Source organism: Neophocaena asiaeorientalis, unplaced genomic scaffold, assembly GCF_003031525.2.
Source record: "Neophocaena asiaeorientalis asiaeorientalis breed wild unplaced genomic scaffold, Neophocaena_asiaeorientalis_V1.1 scaffold297, whole genome shotgun sequence".
NCBI classification, from domain to species: Eukaryota; Metazoa; Chordata; class Mammalia; order Artiodactyla; family Phocoenidae; genus Neophocaena; species Neophocaena asiaeorientalis.
Window position 1 is genome coordinate 333,467 of NW_020175435.1, and position 16,376 is coordinate 349,842.

General features: G+C 48.8%; 1 protein-coding gene and 1 pseudogene across 1 annotated transcript in view; one reads left to right on the top strand and one right to left on the bottom strand.

The window, feature by feature from the left end:
- Window positions 1-3,096: 3,096 nt before the first annotated feature.
- The window catches only part of FAM174B (family with sequence similarity 174 member B), a 30,927-nt gene continuing 17,647 nt past the window's right edge, over window positions 3,097-16,376 (bottom strand). The window contains exons 3-4 of the mRNA XM_024767704.1: window positions 16,130-16,261; window positions 3,097-4,949 (exon numbers count right to left, since the gene is read on the bottom strand). Of these exons, the coding sequence (XP_024623472.1) occupies window positions 4,946-4,949; window positions 16,130-16,261 (136 nt within the window). The 3' untranslated portion in view covers window positions 3,097-4,945. The remainder of the gene's footprint in view (window positions 4,950-16,129; window positions 16,262-16,376) is intronic.
- Window positions 8,258-13,156, top strand: LOC112414970 (ragulator complex protein LAMTOR3-like; annotated as a pseudogene).

Genomic DNA, 16,376 nt, shown 5'->3' on the forward strand with positions numbered 1-16,376 from the left:
CTGCTAGACTTCCCAGAGCCATAGCAGTAACTAGGGCTCTTGCAGGAGAGGGGGCAGGTCCGGGACGATGCTGGGCCTGTGGCCTAAACCTCCAGGGTCAAAACTCAGAAAGCCATGAGTGGTGGCGAAGCAGGGTGCAGGAAAAAGGCAACCTACCATCTTGCTCTTCAAGTTGCGGCCTCTCCTGGGAGCTTGTTGGAAATGCAGAGTCTGCTGACTCTGGGCTCCCGTGGTGAGCTTGCATGCATCTTCACGTTGCCTTGGCCTCCGTGGACCTCACAGTGGGCCCCACTGGGACCCGTGCCCCTCCTCCTGCCCCCAGTTGGGCGTGCCCTGGCGGGGCCTCCAGACCAGGAAACATGCAGCTGAAGCCCCAGCAGTAGCAGCCCCAGTTGGTTATGGCCAACATTCTGGGGTTGCCACTCTCGTCCCCCTCGGTGAAGTTCAAGGCTTTCAGACTCCATAGTCACTGAGCTTACTGCTTTTGGCAAACACCTGACGGTGGTCTCCCCCGGTGGCACGGCACTGTGGATCTGAGGTTTTTTTATAGGTGGGTCCAAATCCACTCTCTGCCCCGCGGGCAGTCACCACACCCTCTCCAGTCTGGACGTGGGGGAGGGGTGCCCCCGACACACCCCTCAGCAGCCCACCATCCCCCCCGCCAGGTGGGGCGGGAAAGCCATGAGGCACAGGTGTAGAAGGGAGAACCGGAGGAAGAGGAAGACAGCGGCCTTCGCCTGAGTGCTGCTTAGGGCTCTAGCTACAGACGCTCCAGGCTCAGAGGGAATTTACCCTCCCGTGGAGGAAACAGTTGGAGTTCCCATAAACTCTGGGAGCCCGAGTTTCCTCAAGCGTAGAATGACGATGCTGGACTCCATGACCCCCCAGTGCCCTTCCAGCCGGCACACCCACCCTACACATCCCGGCGTCCTCCTGCTTGGCAGTGCTCTGTGCTGGGGTGCAGGCTTTGGGTTGGCTCTTTCCAGGCCCTAGGACCTCAACCCAAGGATGATCATTAATACCGTAGGGCTAAGATGCAAACGCTTTGAACGTGAAAGTCGCCTGACCAAGGCAGCATCCCAAATCAGTGGTGTGGGGACAATCGGATAGACACCTGAGCACAACCAAAATTGAATCCAAACCTCACACAATGGCCGCTTCAAGGACAGGACGCGGGGAGACCGGTGCTTCTGAACCGTCTCTGCACATCAGGACCACGGGGGCTCGTGCTGAGGCGACACCCACAGCAGTTCTGGGAAGGCTTGGTGGGGCTCTGATGGGTCTGCCGCGGGGTCAGGAGCCCCAGCGTACTCCGCCCCCCCGGACAGGCTCCACACGGGCCGCAGCTGCCCTTTGTGGGCTCCACTCAGTGACGCAAGGACAGTCACTGAGCTGCTCAGCCAGGGTGGGGACAGCCGAGGGTCCGAACTGCACCCAGCTGGGTGGCGATGGCCGGGCCTGGCCGCGAGCAGAGATGATGCTGGACCGTGGTGAGCCGAGCTGTGCACTCAGGCAGACATCATCCTTCCCCAGGCTTCAGGCTGAAATATCGAAAGAGGAGGAAAGGAAACCAACCGTCGTCTGAGCTCTCCTTGGGGTCCAGTTCAGACCCCAGGGACCTCACTCCTTGTGCCCGGCATGGGGCCCCTCTTGTTCTTTGCTTTTGCCAGTAGAGATCAGAGATGGGGTCCCTCGTAGTGCAATTCTACAAAACACAATGCTAAGGCTCTTTTTAAAACCGTTTTAAATATTTGTGGACACCAGGAAATACTCATAATGGTAAGTGAAAAAAATCAGGTTGTATGACCCAAATGTGTAGAGAAAAACACGAAAAGGCACTCACACAGAAGCCCAGAGGCCACTCGTAGTGTAAAGCAGAGCTGGCCCCTCCCTTGTCAAGTCTTCTGAGGCCCTCGCATCCCTGTCACAGCCCTTTATGCTCTGTCATCCCTCTAGGTCACGTGTCTGGTCTTCTCCCGAGACTCAACTTCTCGAGCCTTCCAATTAACACAGAGCCCAGAGTAAGTGGGCATTCAATAAATGTTTGCAAATGATAAATACAGATAAATGACGGAAGGAAGGAAGGAAGGGGAGGGGGATGTCAAAATGCTGTTAAGGGTATTGTTATCTGGATAACTTGTTTTATCTTCTTTATAATTAACTATCTGTCTTCCAAATGTCACCCATGAAAACATCGCTTTTATAATAAATCCATTTTTAATCAAAATTCTGCTCCTTAAATCAGTCTGAAATGTTTTCTTATAACTTCCAGTCCTATTTTTAAGTGACTCCAGAAGACACCGACTAGATCATGTCTCTATAATGGTCACACCTTCCAGAGCCAATACTGGACACGTGATCTGACAAGTCCCCAAATGCTCGCAAAAGAACGGGAACCGGGTCTTTGGAATCGGGGTGCCCCCAGCTAAGGAACATCTAATCTTTCACCGAGGGAGGACGGCAGTAACGCTGGGGGGTGTGGGATCCATTTGGACAGTGTTGTCCCTTTGGACCCCAAAGTTGGCCCCTCTGAAGTGCCCATGAAAAGAACAAAAAGAAGGAGGCATTAGAGAAAGGAAGTCATCCCACCCAGGTCCGATATTCCTTCCAGCCCAACTTTGCTTCCCCGAGACCCAACTCACTCTGCTTTTAAGAAACGGAACTTGTCTTCGCAGAGGAAGAGCTGGATTACGCAGGTAAAGGAAGGCCCCCTGCAGCCTCTTGTCCCCATCCCACCCTCCTTTCTCCCCTCTGCCTGGGACCCCACTCTCCCCAGCACTGGTCACCACAAATGCCTTGCCCGCAACAGGGGACCTCTAGCCTCCCTACCACCACCAGCTCTCTCTGCACCTCTGGAATCCCACAGAACTTGTCACTCTGGCAGGACTTAGAGGCAGAGGGGCCTGGGTGGGACCTGACCCCTGAGCTCGATCCGAGCCCCAGCACTGAGGCACCCAGGGCTTCAAACCCAGGCCCAGTACCTCCTCCTGGGCACCCCCTCTGCCCTCCTCCGAGCCTCGGGCCCACACCCCTCATCAAAAGAAGGCACCTTGCTGGCCTCCATCTCAGAAAACCTCCAAACTGATGCATACACAGTTCACGCCAGAAGGGTTTTTTATTTAAGAGTCTCTAGTGCCAAAGCTGTGGCATCTGGAAGGTCATTCTTGGTGGCCGCCTCTGCCAGGCCCTGTGACGAGCACCTGGCAGACAGAGGCCGGCGTTCATGCGTCAGGCAGAAGAATCCAGCTTCTCCGCTGACGGTTCAGACGCGGTTGTCGGAAAGGCAAGTGTGAGCCACGGTGTCAGTTCAAAGGTCCGGACAGCGCACAGCTGCTAGGCGGCCCACCCCGTTTAGTCACCACCCTGGCCCATGAGGACACGGTGGAGGGTAGAGATAAAGCAGCCCCCTCCCCTCTGGCAAACAGGGCGGAGAAAGGGAGAAGGAAAGTCAACAAAAGAAGCCAAATCACAGGAGGGAGCCGAGGACCAGCAGGCCACTGTCCTCAGAGTGGCCGCCCCTCTCTTCTGCAGAGGCTGAAGTGCCATCCTGATGGGCCAGGGCTGCAGAGCACCCATGCCCAGAGGGCCTTGGGGACCAGGGGACCCCAAAGCAGGGCAGCCCCTTCCCAGGAAACTGAAAAATCTGAAAATAGGGGCGAGTAGGGAAAGGCCAGAGTTTTCATCCCAAGCAGTGGAGCAGACAATAAACAGGCAAATTTGCAAACCCTGCAGAATGCCAGAAAAGAGGAGATAAAAAAAATTACAAAACACCTTTCCAGAGAGAACAGAGTAGCCCACCCCCAAAGGCACCGCTAGGAGACTTTTGCAGAAGGATATCCGTTGCAGCAAATAACCCTGGGGAAATAGTGAAATGGGAGGCCTCTATCACCCTGAGGAGTCAGCCCGAGGCCCTGCTTCCAGCAAGTGTCGGGCACTCGAGCTGCAAGATAAGCCACCACCCAAACCCACCTGTGCAAGGGGTCTTCCTGCAGTAACCTCCTGGGTCCAGGTGGGTTCCTAGGCCAGTCTGGCCTGGACCAACTGCAAACGTAGTCCCTGGCAGTGGGCTTTTTTCAGCCAAGCAAATCACCATTCATTTAAATTATCACAGTGATTTTTTTAAAAATTCCATTTCTAAGACCAACAATGTAGAACGGTGACAGGGCAGAGAAACACACATGGATGTTACTAAGCAAAGACTGCCAAACACTTTCTTTTCTCTTTAGAGATGGAGAAATTATCTCACATGTACATACACACACACACATGCACACACACATACATGCACACACACATACACACACATGCACACACACACAGGTCTAGGTTTCTCCCTGATATTCAGAATTCTTTGTGAGCTAGCCATGCCTAATTCTGCTGAACCCTTTCGGAAAAAGAAAAGAAAAGGAGCCACAGGACGTGTTTACATCTGCTACAAGCTGAGCAGCTCTGAGCCCTTGCACTCTGAACTTTCACGCGGCCACCACCAACGAAAGGCCAGAACTCGACCAAGCCCAGAAAGGCCACAAAGGGTCAGACATATAAAAGTTCGTAGATCCAGGAGAGCAGACTGTCAGAAACCCTAAATACGCCGCTGAATACCCTTTAGGCTTTTCTTAGGTTCTTGATAACTTCCGATCTCTTTTACTTTTGTCGGCAGTTGCTTTAAAATTATTTTTTAAATCAGCATGTTTCCCCTTGCCCCTTAGCAAGGCAAAAGCCCTCTTGAGGAGGGAATAAAGGGTGACATCTTAAAGGAGCGTCCAGAGGGTGGTGTCTCCTGCAGTGACATTCAGAGCCGACGTTCTACATACAACTGTGCCAGTGTTTCATAAATAATGTTTGTTATGGTTTCAACACCTCGGACGGGACAGCTTCCAGATCCTTCACAGCCCCCAGCTTCAGCCAACCAGCCACAGGACGCCAACACGCTGGAGAACAGGTTTTACCTAAAAGAAGAAGAACAAGTCAGTGGCCTCTGGCAGAGCCGCACACCCATTGTGACCCCCTCCCTAACCACGACCATCCTCCAGGCCACGCCGCCGTCCTAGCAGGGCAGTTGACACCCCTCCCCATGCCCCTCCAGCAGTGCCTCCATCTCTCTCACCCCCGTCTCTATTCCTGCCACACAAGCTGCCTTTTCAGCCCTTGAAAATGCCACCCTCCTCAACCCCAGGACCTTTGAAAGTGCTGCCTGGAACGCACACCCACTCCTCCAGGTAACGCCTTCCCTTCCCTCAGCTCCCACCTCAGGACGCTTTCCTAGGTCCCCACACAGACCCCTAGTACACCACCTCTCTTATCCTTGTAATCCTCCTTCCTAGCACTTCTGTGGGTGTTTACACCGGGGCTCGGCAAACCTTCCCTGTAAAAGTCCAGAGAGTACTAAATAGTTTTGACTTTGCAGGTCCTCTAGTTTTCGTGGCAACTGCTCAACCCTGCTGCTGGAAATGCTTGGCATGGCTGTGTTCCAATAAAACTTTATTTGTGGACACTGAGGTTTGAATTGCATTTAATTTTTACATGTTATTCTTCTTTTGCTTCTTTTTCAACCATCAAATATGTAAAAATCAGGGCTTCCCTGGGGGCGCAGTGGTTGAGAGTCCGCCTGCCGATGCAGGGGACACGGGTTCGTGCCCCGGTCCGGGAAGATCGCACGTGCCGCGGAGCGGCTGGGCCCGTGAGCCATGGCCGCTGAGCCTGCGCGTCCGGAGCCTGTGCTCCGCGACGGGAGAGGCCACAGCGGTGAGAGGCCCGTGTACCACACACACACACACACCCACACAAAGTCATAAAAATCATAATCTAATAAACTTTAAAAAAAAAAAAATGTAAAAATCATTCTTGGCTCAGGAGCCATACAAAAATAGGCAGTGGGCTGATCTGGCCCAGAGCCCTTAGCCTGCTGGCCCCTGGTTTACGGTTTATGTCATTATCTGATTCGTGTCTGTCTCTTGCCTAGACTGGGAGCTCCCTGCAGGTGAGACCCTTGTCGGAGCTTGTTCACGTTTAAACCCCAGCACCAAGCACAGTGTCAGACAATTGTAGGGGGTGCAAGAAATATTTGTACAATGGGTGAAAGTTGAAAAACTAAATCTATTCAAGACATCATCCAAAGGGACTTAGAAAAGGAGGGAAAATTTGAGAGGTCCCCAGCATCTATTAATGTTTGAACATGGGCATTACATAATCACATGGAAAAACAGTGGAGACTTAATAGAACTTATCAAATAATAAACTGCTTTTCATAACGTTATATGATCCCAAGTATAAATATCAGGTAACTAATTACTGAAAGATATGGACATCGTATTTTTAGGAAATACACACTTAAGTACTAGGGGGAAAGGGACATGAGAGACGTAACGCGTTCAGAAAATGGTTCAGAAAAAAAAGAATCTGAACACACACACAGAGCCATCATAAGACAAGTGAGGCAAAATTTTAAAATAGGAAAATCTAGGTAAAGGGTATCTGGGGGTTCTCTCTACTGTTTTTGTCTTGCAACTTTTAAGTTTGAAATTATTTCCAAATTAAAAAAAGACATGGGTATCCTCGTATTGACCACTAGGGTCCCCTGTTCAACAGATTAGAGGAAGAAAAAGATAAATCCCCACGGCCATGCCCACGCTGTGAAGGCTGGTTTTCTTGCGTCACCCACATGCCCCCTCCTCTGGGCTAGGAAGAGGGGGGCTCACCCCTGCTTACTGACATCCACGGAGCCCAGACACCCCCACTCTACAGATGCAGCCTGAGGACCTCAAATGTTAAGACTCCCAGTGGCCTTGACCCCACAGTCAGGTCTTCCCCTGCATCCTGCTGCAAGTTCAATGTTGAGCATGAGGGGTCGGGGCCAGGGGACTGGAGACGGAGCAGCAAAGCTTTCAAAAACCAAGAATCGGACCAGAGTAAAGGGACCCGATTCGCAAGAGCTACCCAGAGCAGGTGTGCATATGAACAAAAGCAGACGACCGTGAGCCTGCTGAATCTGGAAACAGCAGACCGTCAGAATTCGCAGAGATGTGAACTTTATATACCGCCAACGCATTGAAAATTCACCTTCGCAGGTGTCCCAAGATTGCTATTTTTTTTGAACTGCATCTTCCGGATGCCCCAAGGGCACACCCCGGGATGCTCTGCCAGCTTCCCTGCCTGCACCCCAACCCCCTGTGGGCAGCTGTTGACTCCTGTGCTTACAGGAATAAATGCGTGCGCACACACACACACACACACACACACACAGCGGGTAGGGGAGCCCACCACAAACCATCAAGCACATCTGATTCCGCAGGCTCCCTCCTCAGCAGAACTAAATCTCCAGGACTGCTCCTGGAAAAAGAAAACAGATGTGCTCGCCTGCCCCACGGGGAGCGGCTTCCCTGGGCACGTGTCAACACCTCAGAGGTCACCAGCTCTGGATCTCAAGTCTGAGCAGTGTGCTTCGCTGCCCTTCAGACTCTCTGGTGTGACTGTGACTCGGGAAGCTCTGGGGAAGACCGACAGAGGGACTGGGGTGAGGAGGAAGGTTGTAAAGTCCCGGCCCTCTTCTTTTCATCCCGCTGTTCCCCTGAGGCCATGAAGCTTTGGGGCTCTCCCCTGGGGAGGGTCCTGGGGGGGTAGGCTCACAGATGCAGCTCACCCGGTTGGCCCTACACCCGCTCAAACTCGCACCTGTCGACATGCTATTACTTCTTCCTCGGATGCCCTCACTCCTCCCTGCCCGTCAATGTGCTCCAGGCTCACTCCCTTGTCCTTCCAAACCCCCTCTAAGCTTCATCTCCTCTGGGAAGAGGTGCCAGGAAGATGTGCCCCTGGTGGCTGCCCACAGCACCCTGTTCTTTCCTCCCTGTGGCGTTTACCAGGTCCTCTTATAAGAGTCCATGTTCCTGGACCCCCCACCTCAGCACAAGCTCCCAGAGGGCAGGGCCAGGCTTACCCATCCTGCACTCGCAGTGAGCTGGGTGCACATAGAAGATGACAAGCAGAGACTTCTAAGAGGGATCTCTGGGCCCTTTCCCTCCTCCAGAAAAGCCAAACTGCTATTGACATCCCTGCTTTGTCACTAAGATTAACCAGAAAGGTGGTCCATGCAGACCCCGCTCCCACACTCCCTGGAAACTCCAGGTGAAGTAAAGGCACGTTTAGGTGCCATGACCCATGCTTATTCCCTTCCAACTTGCAACCGTCCTGTACAGCGACACTGGGTTACAGCCATCCCAGAGAAGGAGAGGGACATGCCCCAACCTGTCCCTGTCCCATGTTTTACAAGAAGTTTGTCTGTTGGCAGAAAGAGCCCTCCACACAGGAGCACCTGTCTCAGCACCTGTCCTGCACACTGGCAGCTGACCCCTCGGTGCAGCAGGCAAGGACACCTCAGGAAGACGGCACAGCAGCCACGGAATGGAGAAGCCGAGGGAGGAAGCCGGGCCACGTGTGTGAGTTCTCCTGAGACAGACAGACATGAGGACCACACCACCAGGTGCCGGGGGGCCCTCGGCAGTCTTCCCACTTTCATCCCAGGACATCGAACACAAAAAAGAACAACTGAATAAGGAGGCTAGCTTTTACAAAAGCACTGCTAGTTAGGACTATTTGTGTGTTTTCCTTTTTTTCCCCCTTTTCTTTGCCTGATCCTTACACAGCTCTATAAACTGTGTGTCCATGTAGGCAGGAAACTAAGTCAGATTCACTTAAACATGGATGGACCTAGAGCTTATCATACTAAGTGAAGTAAGTCAGAAAGAGAAAGACAAATACCATGTGATATCACTTATATGTGGAATCTAAAAAATGATACAAATGAATTTATTTACAAAACAGAAATAGACCCACAGACATAGAAAACAAACTTATGGTTACCAAAGGGGAAAGGGGGGAGGGGGAGGGTAAATTAGGAGTTTGGGATTAACAATACACACACTTCTATATATCAATATAAAATAGCTAGCCAACAAGGACCTACTATATAGCCCAGGGAACTATACTCAATATTTTGTAATAACCTATAAGGGAAAAGAATCTTTAAAAGAACAGATATATATATATATATATATATATCTGTGTAACTGAATCACTTTGCTGTACACCTGAAACTAACACAACATTGTAAATCAACTATACTTCAATGAAAAACAGAATCACCTAGCAGTAAATTTTCATCGCCACACAAATTCCCGTTTGCATAGTCTCCCTCCTCATAGATATAAAACTCACGATACCGCAGCTGAGAACTGCCCCCAGAATGCCAATATTGCTTTCCAGAGAAACAAAAATGCCTCAGGAGATGCCCATTTATATATAACACATAAGCTCGGAACTCTACGAGCAAGAGGGTCTGGATTATTCAGACTGCTTTGGGGATGGCCTCTGATGCCGTTTCAGGTCCAGGGAGGATGCTCCGGCCACCCTGTGGAGCCCACAGGTCACCAGGTCCCGCCTGATTCCTTCCAGGCCCCAGAAGCTCAGGGTACCTACCAGTTGCCTCTGCAGCGGTCCCCACGCTGCCACTTCTAGCAGGCTCACTCCTCGTCCTCAGGTGATGAGGGAGCGTGGGGCGGGCCGAAGGGCCCTCCGAGCTCAAGGATTCTAGAAGTCACTGCCCTGAGTGTGCTTAGCAGGGCCTTAGCTTTGTCTCTGCCATAGGGTGGCCATGGGGACCCTGACCCCTGACCCTTCAGTCTAGGATAAGCAAGTCAAGTCCATTTTCTCCCTCTCCCACCACAGCCTCCAGGGGCCTCTGGCTGCAAACAGCCACCAAACGCCTTTTGTTCCAAAGCCAAGATGCCAGGCACAGCCCCCAGAGGTGCAGGGGACATCTCATCCGTTTCTAATTATATTCCCTCCGGAAGCCCTGTCCACAAGAGGGTGGGAGTCAGGCATTTCTGGGGCACACATCTGCACCCCACGGGCCATGTCTCTTCCACACCTAAGAAGCAGAGGCACCAAGCCCGCCCTCCCTCCCGGCCCCTGGAGACCAGGACTGGCCAGAGCTGCGTGTCCTCCCAGCAGCACACCTTTGGGCTGCGCTTGTCATAGCTCCTGGTGCCACCTACCAGACAAACGGCAGGAAGAGCGGCATCTGCCTCGCCTCAGGGGACACCTGGAGGGTGTCACAGAAGGCTCCGGTGATAAACCAGGGAGGCCCAGAGGTCCACGACATCAGCCACATCTACACGCTAGGCCAAACAAGCTCAAAACACATGCAGCCAGGATGCAAATGCCTTTTGAAATACGGAACCATTTCAAAACCCCAGGGGTCTCTGTACTCCATTTAGCCAGCATTTCTCTCTTCCAATTAGCCTTTTTAAGTACAGAGTTGGAAACTCACTTCCACAGACTCTTTTCCCTCCCCACATCTGGCCCTAAACATCGGAGGCCTTACCTCATGCGCTGTGACATCCCAGTGGCGCGGGAGCCTGGGAGGAGGGCTGCCCACGGAAGCCTTGCCCTGCCTGCCTTCTCTCCACCCCACTTCCTGCCTGGCGGATGCTCATGGGCTCTAAGTCAGGAGATGTTATCAGCGAGCTGCACGTGTAACACAAGGCAGGTTACGGCCTTACTGCCCAGGCGCCAAAAAACATGATTTTCCTCTTTGCACTCACTAATAAAACCCAGCCACATCCGATTTAAACATCGTCTGTCTCCCAGGGGGAACCAAAAAATTTACCTGAGCCATCTCTAAACAGGAAAGACAAGGACCTATGAACAGACTGTGACGTGCAGACAGAGCAGTTCTCAAAAACGTTAAAGCCAACATAAAATTGGCCTTAAAATTCTTGTTCTGTCAAACGTATTGACCTGAAAAGTCATTTGTGATACTCTGTTCGGGTGGAAAAATGTTCCAAAGCAGCACGTGTAACATGGTCCTATTTCTGTAAAAAAGAAAATTCCACGGGTACGTACTCACACACACTCCAGTGGTTATCGTTAAGTAGTGAGATTAAAGGTGATTTTATTTTCCCTTTTTCTTATCCGTAATTTCTATACCACACATTACATCTGTAATAAAAGCTATGACCTGGTCTTTTTAAATGGTCAATCACCTTTGGGCCTGAGGACTAGAGTGGTTTTGTGTCCAGTGACTCACTCCCAAGTTCACTCACATCCTCACAAACAGCACCAACTTCTCACATGAACCACTTGAAGTCCGTCCTTCACAACAAACAGGGAAGCATGATGGCATCTTGACATCAATAGTTTTTTCCAATCTTCAAACAAAGGAAGCATCAAGGTCCAGCCAGTTTTAGCATATTCTACTAAACATTTAGGAAACAAATAATTCTAATCTGATACTAACTATTCCAGAGAAAAGGGAAATAAGGAACCGACCTAACTTGTTTTATGAAGCTAGTAAAACTTCTACCAAAGCCTGACAAGGATATTACAAAATAGGAAAATGACAAACCAATCTCAGTCACTAAGAGAAACAAGAAAGTCCTGAGCAAAATATCATCAAACTGAAAGTAGCAATGTGAATAAAAAGATAACATGACCATGACCAAGCTCCTTTATCTCAGGAATGCAAAGTTGGTTTAATATTAGAAAAAAAATCAATGAATATGAGTTCACCACCTTAACAGATTAAAGGAGAAAGTATAATATTCTCAACAGAGCTAGAAAAAGAATTTAATAAAATTTGACATTAGCAAACTAGGAATAGAGGGAAGCTTGCTGGGGAAAAAAAATCTACAAAACCCTACAGCAAACACTGTTCTTAGTGTCAATATTGAAAGCACACCCTTTAAGATCAAAAACAAGACAGGATGCCTATTATCATCACTTCTATTTAACAATGACTTAGAGGCCAAGAGTGAGTATAAAAAGGCTTAAAAAAAGAGAGAGATAAAATGTTGAAGGACCTGGGGGGGAAGGGAGGCAGTCTTATTAGTCTCAAGTGATATATCTACATAGAAAACTCAAAAGATCTGCATTTACACTACTAGAATTCATAAGAGTTTAATGAGGTTGCTGGATTTTTTTAATCAATATTTTTTTAAAAATCAACTGCACTTCTAGACACCATGAACAGAAAGTAAGAAAGTGATATTTTTTTAAAAAATGAGATCAGATTGAGGTCATGAATCGTGTGGCAGCGGCTTGCAGAGGAGCCTGTCTTTGAAGCTGTCCCCAAAGTGACAGCAGAGAGAAGCCAGCAGCCCCAGAAGCAGAAACCCGGGCGTGGAGACTGATCCTGCGGGATACAGTGGTCATTACCGTGGATGATCTGGGATGAAAGACTAATATGAATGGGCTTGCTGAGTCCTGAGTTTCTGCCCAGAATCGGGGTGGAGGAGAGGCATGGAGGTGCCTGGGGGACCTTAAGTGATTCCTGTATTAAAAACTACCATGTGTGAAAGGGCCCCATGCTATCGCTGTGTCTCGTAGAGATAGAGGGCCCATTATTACAGTGGCCAGCAGAAATCCTCCAGAGCATTGCCACAGACCAGGGAGCAAGCTCGGACTCTCAAACAGCGAAAGTATCACCTGCTTCCTTAACACCTACCAGGTAGTTCCATGTAATCATTTGCCTTTGGAAACAAAATCACATATTGAAGAGATATCTGCACCACACCGTGCACGGCAGCATTATTTACAACAGACACAAATACTGTGCGATCTCACTTATACGTGGACTCTAGAGAAACCAAACTCATAGAAAAAGAGATCAGATTTGCAGTTATCAGAGGCAGGGGGTTGCGGAGGGGGAAATCGGGTGAAGGCGGTCAAAAGGTACAAACGTCCAGTTACGAGATGAATACCTCCCGCGGACGTAATGTACAACATGAGGACTACAGGTTAACACTGCTGTATGATAGACCTGAAAGCGGCTAAGAGGGTAGATCCTATAAGGTCTCATCACAAGGTAAAAAAAATGTTTTTGTAACTATGTGAGGTGCTAGATGCCAACTAAACTTATTGTGGTGATCACTTCATAATATATGTATGTCATTATGCTGTATACCTTCAACTTATACAGTGCTGTATGTCAATTATATCTCAATAAAACTGAAAAAAAAAATGTTTTAATTTTGAAATCATTTGCCTTTGATGGTGAGTTTCACAGCCAGGAGCAATGCCAATACAGCACTAACTGTTCCTAGGAAAGGAACTTGCTCCATTATTTGAAGAACTGAGACTCGTTGTGGAAGGTTCTTAATCTGACAGTGGTTTCAATACTTTCCTCCTCTTTGTGACACCAGACACGACCTCCACCCAGCAGTCTTTAGACCACAATAATATTTGTATCCAGATTCTCTAGAGGGGCCCCTTCTCCAGCTTATACTCAAGAAAGAGTCAACAGTTAAACTTTCTGGACAGACAGTGATATTTCTTTGCTTAGGGTCTTTTCTTATGTAGTCGGGTCTGAGGCTACCACAAAAATGGCTCCATCTATCCTAGCCCCCATGGAGTCGGCTCACACACCAAATATGGATGAGATCCCATCCCACGGCTCAAAATCAAAACAGTCTGTTGATCCACTTAAGCCATCAAGGACTCCCTATGGTACAATAACCCCAGGCCTGCAGGATGCAGCTGAGCCTTTCCATTGTGATTCATAATGAGGACATTGTGGTCTTCACATTTTGTTTCATTTCTGTGCCTTGAATATGAGACCGATAAAACGGCTTAGTAATAAAATCAGTACAATCACTTTCTTATGTACATAGTATTTTGCAGTATGGGTGCAGGTTAGTAATTGTTTTGATTCTTCTCAAAGGGGGCTGCTCTATACCTAAACTACAAATTATAGCTAATGGTTTGTTCCTCCACGTTATCTATAACCAATCCATGTCAATGTTGTGCATTCTTCATAAAATTTAGGTGTGATTTGTTAACAAACTCTGTTTCCGATATTGGTATGTTATGTGAACATGATAATACAGACATTTTTTTTCAGACATGAGTATAAATAAAATAGTACTTTAAAATAAACAGTATTTTAAAGTAAAAAAAAAATTGGGAGACTGGGATTGACATATATATATGTATAAAATAGATAACAAATAAGAATCTGCTGTATCAAAATTTAAAAAAAAATTTTTTTAAGATACATCCTACCCCCCCAAAAAAAAATTTTTAATAAATAAAAATATATATATATATAATCAAAATGTAAAACACCTGGGAATATAACTAGCAAAAATGTATAATACATTTATGGAGAAGTTTTTGAAAGACATCTTTTCTAATACCTAAATCAATGGAAAGTTATTCCATGTTCATGAATGGGAAGAGTCAACATAAAGGGCCTGATTCTCTTTTTTTTCTTTATTGAAGTACAGTTGATGTACAATGTTATGTAAGTTACAGGTGTACAATATAGTGACTCAAAATTTTTAAAGGTTATAGTCCATTTATAGTTATTATAAAACACTGGCTATATTCCCCATGTTGTACACTATATCTCTGTAGCTTTTTTTTTATTATTATTTTATTGTTTTGTGGTACGCGGGCCTCTGACTGCCGTGGCCTCTCCCGTCGCAGAGCACAAGCTCCGGACGCACAGGCTCAGCGGCCATGGCTCGCGGGCCCAGCCGCTCCGCGGCATGTGGGATCTTCCCGGACCGGGGCACAAACCCCTGTCCCCTGCATCGTCAGGCGGACTCTCAACCACTGCGCCACCAGGGAAGCCCCTGTAGCTTACTTTATACCTAATAGTTTGTAGTTCTTAATCCCCTACCCCTATTCTGCCCCTTCCCTGCTTCCCTCTCCTCACTGGTAACCCCTAGTTTGTTCTATCTGTGAGTCTGCTTCTTTTTATTCTGTTATATTCACTAGTTTGCTGTATTTTTTTAATTCCACACATAAGTGATATCATACAGTATTTGTCTTTCTCTGTCTGACTTATCTCACTTAGCATAAAGGGCTGATTCTCTTTAAATCAACCTACAGAGTCAATGCAGTTCTAATCGAAATCCCAAAACACTTGCTTTCTTGAATCTAACTCCTTTATAGCCAAGAATACCCAAGGCTGTGCTGGAAAAGGACAAGTCAGGAGGTACAGAAGAGCTGTGTGTGATGTGACTCTTACGGGTCAGCCTGACTGGGTGACACGGTGCCCAGATATTTGGTAAGACGTTAGTCTGGGTGTGTCTGGGAGGGTGTTCTGGCTGAGATTAACAATTGTCTGGGTAAACCGAGTAAAGCAGATCGCCCTCCCCAGCATGGGTGGGCCTCATCCAACCCACTGGAGGCCTGAATAGCACAAAAGGCAGAATAAGGGGGGATTCACTCTCTCTGCCTGACTGTGTTGGAGCTGAGACATCGGTCTCCTCCTGCACTCCCACTGGAACTTACACCATCGGCTCTCCTGGTTCTCAGGCCTTCAGACTTGGACCTTTATAATAAATCTCTTTCTGTGTCTGTATATCCTATTGATTCTGTTTCTCTGGAGGACCCTGGTGGGGAGGGAGGAATCTCCGGATAGGGTCCAGCCTGGATTTGCGTCTCAACTTTGCCACTAATAACTGCAACCTTGGGCAACCCATGGCCCCTCTCTGGGCCTCCAAGCCCTCATCCCTAAAATACACTTGCCCCCAGCTCTAACACTGAGAATCTCACATACCCAAAGTAGTACTTCCCCAAAGAAGCCGAAGCCCAAACTACAATTCTGAAGTCAAAAAGTCATTCCGACTTTCCTACTGGCCACGTTAAAGAAACACACCTGCCTTTGGAATTCAGCGGTAAATTCCATCCAAGGAGTAACCCCCACCCCACGCTCTCCATTACCAACTAAGCAAGGCTGAAAAACAAGTTTCCATTTGTGTGCATGGCGCGTGGTACATGGCGGTTGCTTGGACCAGATTCCCCACAGTCTGTACATGACAAGCTCGTTGTCCGAAATTCAGCCTTCCTTTCGCTCCCACAAAGCTGACTTCGCAAGGGTTCTCATCAGGAAAGAGTTGAGAATAAGCATTTCCCTGCAAGTACTTCCCTGCTGGCTTTCTGGGTGCTGTGCGTTCCTGGGAGAGATCAAAGCAGTTCCCCCCTAGAAGCAGAATGCCCCAAGGTCAAAGACTTAGCCAAAGAACAAGAATACACGCCTGGCCACTCACTGTCTTCTGAGGTGAACCGCCCCACCTCCCCAAGCCAGCGAGCCCAGGAGAAAGCCACTGTTCCCACCCAGTACCTGTATTTGATGTCAAATACTGTGGAGTCCTCATCTTCGTCATCCTCTTCGTTCAACGGGGCCATTTCCACTCGCTCGGCTGGAGTGGTGATGATGTCATACTTGCGGGTCTTCTTCAACCTCTTCCCCGACCTGGAAGAGGGGAAGCACATTCCTGAGAACTCAGCGATGCCCACTGGCGTAAGCCACGCTGCTGTCCCCAGCCCGGCCCCCAGGAGATCTGCCAAGTACCCCAGCTCCTCCATTT